Here is a 12,166-nt window from a genome sequence, read left to right on the forward strand (position 1 = left end):
TCAATGTACATTTACAAAAGTGTAACAAGAGCACCAATGGCGCTGTGGCTCTGCGCTTTTTGGTGACAGTGAAAGTAATTGTTCTTGGAGTCGATTGTGCAATGTGACAGATCACATTCAATGGGTACATCTGGTTGGTTGGTAGCTATCTCATTTGCAGAGCATACAAGAATACATCAATCAATTTAGGGAATTACTATTTAGCGACATGAATCGAATCTGGTGGAACTGGATAGAAATGGGTCCAAATGGACCGAAACTGATCAAAATGTATCAAAATACATAAGCCAATGTCAAGAATAGTGTTGTCTGAATAAGGTTTTGGCTATAAATAATTAGTGACTGTACCCACCAAGTTTAATACCTATACGACAGTTTATACTAATTTGATCTCAGTTGACCCCAGGTGACCCTGAAATGGCCTTCCAAAACTTTGGCTCTAAATAGTGACTGTACCCACCATGTTTCATGCCTATCCAACAGTTTTTACTCATTTGACCTCAGATAACCCCTGGTAACCCCAAAATGACCTTTCAAAAATGTGACTGCATCCACCAAGTTTCATGCCCGTCCAAATGTTTTTACTAATAATTTGACCTCAGATGACCCCTGGTGACCCGAAATGACCTTCCACAAATTTGACTCCAAATGTTGACTGTACTCACACAGTTTCACACTGTGTTGTTTTTCAGGAGAACTATGTTGTTTTTCAGGAGAAAACATATTAATCTTTGATATTCTGAAGTAAAAAATTGTTGGGCAAAGTGGAACATCATTTATTTAGACTGTTTTTGCTATAGAAAAATATGGAGTGCATTCGATTGAAAAATAACTTTTAGAAAGTTAGAACTCAAATTTTAAAAGCACATATCACACACAGAAATAACCTTAGCATAAAAAGCACCATCGGAAGTGGCCGAAAAATGAAGCAAAATACACCATCCACTTAGCGCGATCACGATGGCTCCGTCAAGCAAGCTTGGAGCCAAAAATCAGAATTTTGAGAAAAATTGAGGGTGTCCTCCCCAGCGAATGTTATAATATTGTTCGAGCTCCATATTAACATATGTAGTGGTGTGCACATTCCCTTTGGTTTTAGACCAAAATGAATCTTATTTTGGCATTAAAATTACAATTTGTGTGTGCATCATACACACATTTGTCCCCTCATTTGGAGGGATTTACCTCCATGTTATGTTACTGTTCTATTGTGCAGCAAGGAAGACATAACTAAATTCTGTTCCCCATTTACAGTAGTGGTCGAAGTCAAATGCCCTATAACCTTTTTCCAAAAGCTCAAAGATCGTTTTGAATCTGTAATACTTACTAAATTAGCCAGCACAGCTTGTGTATAATGATTCCATGTGAGTTCACCTTCATGTCGTAAACCTTTCCTCAGAGCCAGCTTGAAGTGATGTGCTTTAAACATCTCCTAGTGAGATTGGACAGAAAGAACAGACAATTTTCAGTCACAGTGCATTCATTTGTCCTACTCCCACAAAATGGGCTAATCCAGTTGAAATTCATACACACCTGATGGAAGACATGATCTCAATCTTCCACACAGGGAGTGTGAATTTCGCCTGACTGGGCGACTTCATTTGAAATCTATACTCCCTGTGTAGGAGATTAATATAGTGTTTTTTTGATTCTTGAAATCCCCAGGTAGATAATGCCATCCGATAATCTCAATTTCTGAGTGTGCAGCTTACTTTTACACAGCCCTTGGATTCATCAACATTGGACACCTTCTTGAATTTTACCTGGTCCATGGTGTTGGTCCTTTATTTGTTGAAATCACCAGGCAGATGATTCCATCCAATACCCTAAATTTCGGAGTCTTTAGCAGACCATCAAGACGTTTTAACATTCATCATGTAGCCCTCACAAATCATAAACTTTAGCCACCCCTCTTTAATCTTACCTGGTCAATGGTCCTTTATTCCTTGAAATTTCCAAGTCTCGAGCTGTGTGCATTTTATGCAGCCTGCCAACACATTTAACATTGATCATATAATCCTTAGGTTCATAAATGTCGGCAATCCCCAGCTTGAATCTTACCTGGTCCATGGTCCTTTGTTCGTTGAAATCCCCCGGCAGATGATGCCATCTGATGCTGCCATCTTGACCATTCAGTGCAAATGTAGAAAAGTGATTCACATCAACAGGAGGCTCCTGAACAACAACAAAAACAAGCAAAAAATAAAACAAATTAAATTAGAAGCTTTGACTTTTGACACAATAATGCAGGTGAGCAACACCACAGGGCAGTAAAAAGCTGCGTCGGCAGTGTGATGATGAATACAAAAGTAAAAAGTAGGAAACTACCGTGAAGTATATAAACAAGGCGGTTCTCGAACCACGAGTCTCGCCTGCTTTTGCAACCGCATGCTTTCGCGATTACTTTCAGTAGAAGTAAATGAATTTCGCAACCGCCTGCTTTTGCGATTACTTTTGATAGAAGTAAATGAACCTGCAACAACCCATGGTGAACCCGAAAAAACCTTCAAAAAATTTGGCTCTAAATGTTGCCCACAAAGTTTCATGGCAATCGACAGTTTTACTCATTTGACCTCAGATGACCCCTGGTGATCCCGAAATGATCTCCCAAAATTTGGCTTTAAATGTTGCCTGTACCCACCAAGTTTCATGCCCATACGACAGTTTTTACTAATTTGACCTCAGATGACCCCTGGTGACCCCGAAATGATCTTCCAAAAATGTGGCTTGAAATGTTGACTGTACCCACCAAGTTTCATGCCCATACGACAGGTTTTACTAATTTGACCTCGGATGACCCCTGGTGACCCCGAAATGATCTTCCAAAAATTTGGCTTTAAATGTTGACTGTACCCACCAAGTTTCATGCCCATATGACAGTTATTACTAATTTGACCTCAGATGACCCCTGGTGACCCCGAAATGATCTTCCAAAAATTTGGCTTTAATTGTTGACTGTACACACCAAGTTTCATGCCTATACAACAGTTATTACTAATTTGACCTCTGGTGACCTCGAAATGACCTTCCAAAATTTGGCTTTAAATGTTGACTGTACCCACCAAGTTTCATGCCCATACGACAGTTTTGACTAATTTGACCTCAGATGACCTCTGGTGACCTCGAAATGACCCTCCAAAAATTTGGCTTTAAATGTTGACTGTACCCACCAAGTTTCATGGCAATACGACAGTTTTACTCATTTGACCTCAGATGACCCCTGGTGATCCCGAAATGATCTCCCAAAATTTTGGCTTTAAATGTTGCCTGTACCCACCAAGTTTCATGCCCATACGACAGTTTTTACTAATTTGACCTCAGATGACCCCTGGTGACCCCGAAATGATCTTCCAAAAATGTGGCTTGAAATGTTGACTGTACCCACCAAGTTTCATGCCCATACGACAGTTTTACTAATTTGACCTCGGATGACCCTGGTGACCCGAAATGATCTTCCAAAATTTGGCTTTAAATGTTGACTGTACCCACCAAGTTTCATGCCCATATGACAGTTATTACTAATTTGACCTCAGATGACCCCTGGTGACCCGAAATGATCTTCCAAAAATTTGGCTTTAATTGTTGACTGTACACACCAAGTTTCATGCCTATACAACAGTTATTACTAATTTGACCTCTGGTGACCTCGAAATGACCTTCCAAAAATTTGGCTTTAAATGTTGACTGTACCTACCAAGTTTCATGCCCATACGACAGTTTTGACTAATTTGACCTCAGATGACCTCTGGTGACCTCGAAATGACCCTCCAAGAATTTGGCTTTAAATGTTGACTGTACCCACCAAGTTTCATGCCCATACGACAATTTTTACTAATTTGACCTCAGATGACCCTGGTGACCTCAAAATGACCTTCCAAAATTTGGCTTTAAATGTTGACTGTACCTACCAAGTTTCATGCCCATACAACAGTTTTTACTAATTTGACCTCGGATGACCTCTGGTGACCTCGAAATGACCTTCCAAAAATTTGGCTTTAAATGTTGACTGTACCCACCAAGTTTCATGCCCATACAACAGTTTTTACTAATTTGACCTCAGATGACCTCTGGTGACCTCGAAATGACCTTCCAAAAATTTGGCTTTAAATGTTGACTGTATCCACCAGGTTTCATACCCATACGACAGTTTTTACTAATTTGACCTAAGATGACCCCTGGATGACCTCAGTGACCTTGAACCACTAACCAATACAAACTGGTTCTGTCTCGGGTCAAGGTGCACCCACCCACCAAGTTTGAGGAATGTGCGACTCCTAGTCTCCGAGAAAATAGGCGGAAGGCAAACTTTAACCAAAACTTTAACCAAATTTGACCTAAGATGACCCCTGGATGACCTCAGTGACCTTGAACCACTAACCAATACAAACTGGTTCTGTCTCGGGTCAAGGTGCACCCACCCACCAAGTTTGAGGAATGTGCGACTCCTAGTCTCCGAGAAAATAGGCGGAAGGCAAACTTTAACCAAAACTTTAACCAAATTTGTCACATACACACACACACACGCACCCCCGCACACACATACATACACACATACGGAAAAGTGATCATATAGTCTCCTGCCTTATCAGGCGAGACAAAAATTATATCAAGTATTATATCATGGCTGTGAAAAAGGCCTATGGCCGAAAGCTCGCCCAATTTTATATACTTCACGGTAGTTTCCTACTTTTTACACCACAGGGCAACTTAGGGCCCATACCCAAATAACACCATTCCCCAGCTTGACTGGGAATCCCTCATTCAATGGGAGCTTAACCATTGTGGCTTCTTCACTGGTAAAGAAATATGGGCCCTGAGTACTAATTTTGGATATCAAGGGCCCATGGACAGTCAATACAAGGATGTGCCTCAAATATCAGTAGGTCTCATTTGTGTGTCTCTGGTTCATAACAGTGCATGGCTCCCTTTTCTCGGGTCGAATTTCAAATTTGTCAAAATAACCTCCCAAAATATGGAGCCTAAGTTTTACACTCACAATATGACTAAAACCAGGGCATAAAAATGACATTCAAACATAAGTTTCTATAGAGTCTTCCAAGACATTTGGTTTTATTACCAGGTTCATCTGACGTTGGTGTGAGTAACCACTCATGTTGGTTTCAATTGATTTATTAATGTATAAACAGAAACACTCAACAAAATATTGGATCGGATATTGGCCGACAGTATGAAATTAGAGGTTAATGACTGCGCATCAGTTGTTTTGAGGGTACATGTATTGTGAAATATCTAAACATTAGGTGTGTTTAGACGGTAGCCTACTTTGAATGTAACTTACAAGCGAGTCAGCAATTAAATTACGCTACATGCGAGTGTGTGTCCACACGGGACTTACTTACAAGCAAACTCAAAAAGTAAGTGTGACCTTCACTGGTAAATTATGCCATGATTATGCACTATCAGAATAGGATTGGGTCATCAAGGTCATGCTCACATGCAAGTTTACATACAAGTCTTGTTCACACTGGCCTTACATTCGCATGTAACTCGCTACATGTAGATATCTTACATGTAACATACATGTAGTCGAAAGTAACTTGCATGTAGCTACATGCAAGTGCGTTTAAATGGGCACTACATGCATATGCAAGTTTACATTTGAATGTACTTACATTTTTTACAAGCGACTTTACAAACGATCATCTGAACAACTTTGTTGTGCTTTGAAACTGAAGAATATCCTGAGGGGTGCAGCCCCAAGGGATATTCCGAGGTTACTTTTCACTTTTTAAAATTCCAACTGCGGCACATTTTTTTCTTTTGAATTTGAAAACAAGATAACATTTTAACTTTATCTTTCATTTTCTCAGTAACAAATTGAATAGTGGGACTCCTTGTCTTCCTTCTTGAGCCTCCCCTGTTGGATGCTGGCTGCCATGAAAGTTTACGCTTTTAGGCCTTTTTCTGCCACACAGCGGTATTAAGAAAATACTGCTAGCGACCAATTAGCACTGTCCAAATACTGAAGCCAGCGCACACAACTTGTTGGAATGTATCACACGTCACACAATGTGGTCATTGTAAAGCGTACTATGTTACATCACCAGATGCGGCCATTATACATTTTCAATAACCTGCATTTGCGTAAACGTATTTAAAAGTTATTTTCTGTGATTGGCTTAAACACATCATGTTTATTTACGAGGTTATGAATGAATATTGTCTACTGGATCAGATGGCAATTTTTAAGCCACACTTTCACTGAAAACTCTAAAATGAGGAATTAGGTTTGGCTGACAGTTTTATAAGGACCAAATGAAGCTCAAATTAAAATAGGAATTGCAATTGAATGAACGCAGCTTTCAACAGCTGTACTTGATCCAACCGCGATCGTTTATGGCGTATTTCAAACTACAACATGAATGCATGACCTTGGATACAATGCTAGCCAATCACAAGTACGTTGGCATGGTTGGATTCACTTCCGCCTTACTCACACACAGTCGCACACGCTGGCATACATCGCGTAGTGTACGCAAAAAATGGTTACGCTATTGAAAGCTGCGTTCATTCAACTGGAATTCCCACTAATAAGCTGAAAATATGATGCATACACTCAAATGTTGGATCAGTCAATATAATCACAACAGGTCTCAATTTGGCTTGTATTGGTCTTACTTCTTTTTGAGCTTGTTTCAGAGTCAGCCAATGCTAATTCTCTATGCAAACTGAAAGATTAGGTCCAGGACTGAAACGGATGACAAATGTCGCACTGGCTGTGCCTTCTATGAATACTAACCTCATCCTCGTCCACCAAGTCATCAAAGTCATCTTTCAGTGGATCTTTAACTTCCTGCTTCTTTTTATGTTCATGCCTGTAAAAATATAAATGACAAATAATATGTTGACACTTGGTTCTATTCTCATCATGTGCAAGTTTTACCTGAATAAGGTGACTTTTAGTTAGGCCCCCAATAAGGTTTGTCTCAAAGCTTGCGCGCATTTGTAAAATCATGAGATTTTGATTTAAAATTTTTTGATTTTGATTAAAAGATTTTCCCCCCTCAAAATACCATAAAAAAAACAAGTCGAGAATAAAAAAAAAATTGCATTTCGCATTTGTTTTCAAGCCACTCGTGAGCTTTGAGACAAACCTTCATTTTTTTGGCCTTAAATACCACTAGTAGTAAGAGCTGGGCATTGCTTGAAAAAAAGAGAGGGACTATTTTCTTGCATGGCATCCGAAAAAGGTACAAGTCAACACAAAATAACTCAATATAGTTTCATCTGTATAGAGCTGCATTCTTACTCTTACACAAAGATAATATTACTTACTTGAGTGTGGTCACACGGTGGAATTTATCCCCTATACTGGCTCCTATGATGATCACACCTCGGTCGTCAGACTTGAGTTTATGACTAACAACAGTCATGGCTACATCCCTAGAACAACAAAAGCGTTCACATATTAATATACTTAATCTTGTGTGCTATAGGCAATCTAATTCTCGTTCATCAGAGCCAACTTGGGTATGCACAGACATTTGCGTCAAGTGTACAATGCAAAGACCACATTCTTACGGAGCAAGCACAGCTTTTGAGAATTGGCCAATCATTGTCTTCGAATACGGTCATCGCTAGACAAGGTCGAGGCTCGGTCATGTATGTCCTACGATCGTGTTATTCCATGAAAAACACGCTGATGCAACAGTATCCAGAAGTAACATCCTCTCATGATCAAGAATTTGATGTTTTCCTATGGCATGTGATGTTCATTTTTCAGTGTACAGTGCTTGATTTAGTTGAATCATATGCCTTACGCTAACACAGGAGCATCACATACTTGATCTATATGCAAGTGTATGCTGTCTGTGCTATTTACTCTCAATCACAACGTACCGGACTTGGAACCTTTTCTATCAAGCCTGTGTAGGATTCTTCTTCAGAGATTCTAGCAATTACATACAGATGCTCGTACATATTCTTGCTATATTTTCAATTCTCCCTCCCCTTGTCGATTTCCCCTTTTTGTAACCTGCTTGGCCTACCATACTTTTTTGTGCCTTCCCCAGTCTTTTTTCCCATTTGGCGCTCCATACTTTGCCTGCTGTTATACGGTTTTTCACACCTGTCCTAACCCACTCAAGCTTCCACTGTTATTCAGATTTCTTTTATTTTCTGCTGCTTGATCAATGTTTCAGTCAATGCAGGGCCTGAATACCAGAGAGGAGAGAGGTTCTAAGCTACATGTACTATATACCCATACCTAATGTGCTATTCTAGTTAAAATCCATTCACCTCCTATGGAAAACATGACCTTTATCTCACAAACAGGGAGAGGTCACTTCAAATCATCCAAAAAATCACATGGTTTAGGAATACAGAGAACATTTTTTTAAAAACCTATGACTTGGGGATGATTGGAAGTGACCTCCGCTTGAGACGAGTCTGGTATTTATTCCTAGCTATTACGTGAAATGAGACACATGTGGCAGCCGACAAGTGCATCGTTTTGATATGGATGAACACAAATGCTCTTTTTCAGTAAGAAAGCTAAAATAAGACAAGCAGCATGCGGCATAGCATGAACAGGGTGAAATTGGCTGAGGGTCTGTCTTATTCCAACCCCTGGCCACTGTGTTATATGGACAATGAATGTTTTTGTCAAACAACCACATCTGCAAGAAAGTTCAGATGCACAAACCTTGTGTTATCTTATGTTGTTGATGGTATAAAAATCTTTTTGGAATAAGTTGGAGGACGAAGCTTAGGATCACCAAGTGTCCATTTAATTAATGTTATATACAATTTGTCAGCCTGCTATGCTAATTGCCTACATCATTTTGGGAACAAAGAACAAAATGTGGTTCAATCATTATCATTTGTTCTTGTGCAAGTTGGTGAATAAATATGCATGCTTGAACCATATTTTGTACTTTGTTCTCAAAATTACAAAAAATTACAAAAAATTACTTAGGCAATTAGCGTAGCAGGCTGATAAATTGTAAGTTCCTGAATAATGACCTCATACTCCACAACTTCAGGTCAAAGTGTGAGTTATGCTTGTTAAAATGGAGGTTATATGCACTTTAGAATGAGGTCACTATGCCTCATAGTACCCACCTGATGTAATACCTGTCCTGTTGAATATTCATGAGTTGTGTTTCCCACAGTAGCTGAAGCTGGTGATCAAAGCACAGGACAGTCCAATCACTGGTCAAAACTATAATCACCTGCAGTTTATAAAAAAGAAAATTCCAGTCAAAATGGATGAATTGTGAAAACCAGACAAATATGTAACTTATATTAGGGATGACCAATGAACCATCAACTTGATTAGAACACTCCCATAGACATGCAGGGAGCTCAACTGTGCACTGCTTGCACAGACATTTCTAAATTGATCTCATTCTTTTATTGTTCAATATCTTTCTGTAAAAATTGGGGAAGTTAATGCCAATTATATTTTGTAACTATCTTGCAAATTACAGCAACATAACTTATTTCATTTTCCTGTAAGTGCGAGTCAAAATTGGTCCATCGCCACAGTGCGCTTAATTGCCAGTGGCTGAGTTCAGGACTGCTCAAGAATGGCACAAAATATTCATGTCAATAATTTCAGGTGAAAAACGTGGCCTACTGAGCTGAAATTTGGCAGAGTTGTCTGTAATACCTCTATCATACCCTCTGTAAAAAGGTTAAAATATTGAACATGAAGATCTCGAGTTACAAATTATATCACCAGCTTCCCTTTGAAATTTCCTTACTCCTTTCGAATCATGCTAAGAAGACACCTTTCTGAACATAAATGTGAAGTTTCGTGCTCATTTGATGTATTTTTCACCTGATTTCAACCCTAAACGTTTTCTTATATTTAGGCCCATACCATCTACAACTTGCTGCTGGCTATACCTTGTTTAGAACTTTCATCTTTACAATATTTGTGTAATGCTTACACTCCCAGTCAGTGACAGTCATCATGCTAAACTAAACTGCTTTAATAACATTAATTTATGATTATCAGTCAATCCTACGTGTTGCTCTTTACCATCATCAGCAATGTGTAAGCTTACCTACTCGCCAAACCTCATCATAAGGTCTGGGGACATTGAACCCAACCCTGGCCCCAGAACTCCCAAGTACCCTTGTGGAGAGTGTAAAAAGGCCTATACATCATACAAGGGAGCCAAAGCAAGCATTCTTTGTGACTCATGCAACTTGTGGTTCCACTCGGACTGTGTTGGTTTATCCGATCCTGTTTTTGAAGTACTGGCTGGAAATGACTCGCCATGGGAATGCTACAAGTGCGGTTGCGCAAACATATCACCTGGTATTTTTGACTCCTTTACAGTTGGAGAATCAGACTCTTCAAACAGTTTTGCTCGTTCTAGTTGTAGTTCTACCAGCTCCTGCCAACCAGGTTCACCCATGGCTAAATCATCTCCCTCTAAACCTACCAATAGTCCCACAGCCAACTTTAACAACCTCGCACACTTGAAGTAAATTTCCAAAGTGTTTTCAAAGCGTTTTGAGTTCTGGAGCCTTATTGAAGCTACCAAACCAGACATAATATTTGGTTGTGAGACTTGGCTCAAGCCTAGTATTTCTTATGGTGAAGTGTTTCCACCCGGCTATAACTTGTACCGAAAAGACAGGAGTAATGGCCATGGAGGAGTCCTGTTGGCTGTCCATAGTAGTCTAAACAGCCACCAGATTGATATTAGAACTGACGCTGAATTTGTTGCTGCAAAAATCATCAACAGGAATCAGCCAATTGTCATTGGTGCTTTGTACCGCACACCTGACAGCAACCAGGACAAGATGAATGAACTCAATCGCACTATCCTTGATCTTTGTCAGTCCAACTCTGGTGCTGCAATATGGATTTCGGTGATATAAACTTACCCGACATTGACTGGGCTACCAACCACATCATCTCCCACCAGTATCCTGTGGCCCTCAATGAATCCTTCTTGCAAACTATGGAGTCGGCAGGTCTTGAACAACTTGTAGATTTTCCAACTCGCGGTGATAACACGTTAGACATTGTGTTAACCAACAGACCAAGTCTTGTTAATAGATGTGAAGGTACTCCTGGCCTTATTTAGCGACCACGACATTGTCTTTACGGATATGAATGTCAGAGCCTACAGACGCAAACCAGTGCGTCGTAAAATCTTCCTGTGGAAAAGGGCTGACTGGGATGTTATCCGCCACAGAGTTAAGTCCTGGTCTGATAACTTCACCGCAATTAATTCTACATCCACCCCTGTGGAGCAACTTGCTGAAGACCTGCAATCCGAATTGACCAAGTTGCTTGCAGAATGTGTGCCTACCAAAATGAGTTCCACCCGTAGTAGCCAACCATGGATGAACACTCAAACAAAACCCATCATCAGAAGAAAGAAGTGGGCTTTTAAGAAAGCCAGATACACCAAGAAAGATCGTGATTGGATACGCTACAAGACTCTGAAAAAAGAGTCTCAGAAGACCTGTCGTCAAGCGCACAACAAATATGTGTTTGATGTTATCAACAGTGACCCAGGTGGAAACAAGAAACTTGGAGCCCTTGTAAAATCTAGGCGCTGTGACCAACTGGGAGTGGCTCCTTTGAAAGAGAATGGTATCATGCATTGTGATCCTAAGCAGAAAGCCAACTTGCTCAACAGGCAGTTCAGCTCTGTGTTTGTCAGTGACAACGATGATGTGACTCTACCAGATATGGGAAACAGCCCTCACACATCAGCTAACAACATCACGGTTGATTGCAATGGTGTCACTAAGCTGCTTCGCAACATCAAACCTCATAAGGCCACCGGCCCAGATGGGATACCAGCTCGTCTACTAAAAGAGACCGCGGAAGAGGTTGCACCTGCAGTTACACTCTTGTTCCAGGCATCACTTGATCAAGGGGTAGTTCCCTCCGAGTGGAAGAAAGCCTCAATTGTGCCCATCTTCAAGAAAGGAAGCCGTTCAACTGCTTCAAACTACAGGCCAATTTCACTCACATCAATCCTCAGCAAGCTTTTTGGAGCACATCGTGCACTGCCATTTCATCCGCCATCTGTCTGACCATTACATCCTCACCGTCGCCTAGCATGGTTTTAGGAAACGGAGGTCATGCGAGTCTCAGTTAATCGTCACAATTAATGATCTTGCGAAGAGCCTGGATGACAAGTCACAGATAGACCTGATCCTGCTTGAC

The 12,166-nt window shown here is 40.4% G+C and overlaps 1 protein-coding gene across 1 annotated transcript in view; it reads right to left on the reverse strand.

The window, feature by feature from the left end:
* The window catches only part of LOC140146524 (uncharacterized), a 70,541-nt gene that overhangs the window by 25,588 nt on the left and 32,787 nt on the right, over positions 1-12,166 (reverse strand). The window contains exons 4-8 of the mRNA XM_072168400.1: positions 9,085-9,194; positions 7,297-7,404; positions 6,761-6,836; positions 2,062-2,175; positions 1,328-1,432 (exon numbers count right to left, since the gene is read on the reverse strand). Of these exons, the coding sequence (XP_072024501.1) occupies positions 1,328-1,432; positions 2,062-2,175; positions 6,761-6,836; positions 7,297-7,404; positions 9,085-9,194 (513 nt within the window). The remainder of the gene's footprint in view (positions 1-1,327; positions 1,433-2,061; positions 2,176-6,760; positions 6,837-7,296; positions 7,405-9,084; positions 9,195-12,166) is intronic.

The sequence above is a fragment of the Amphiura filiformis genome, chromosome 2 (assembly GCF_039555335.1).
Source record: "Amphiura filiformis chromosome 2, Afil_fr2py, whole genome shotgun sequence".
Lineage (NCBI taxonomy): Eukaryota > Metazoa > Echinodermata > Ophiuroidea > Amphilepidida > Amphiuridae > Amphiura > Amphiura filiformis.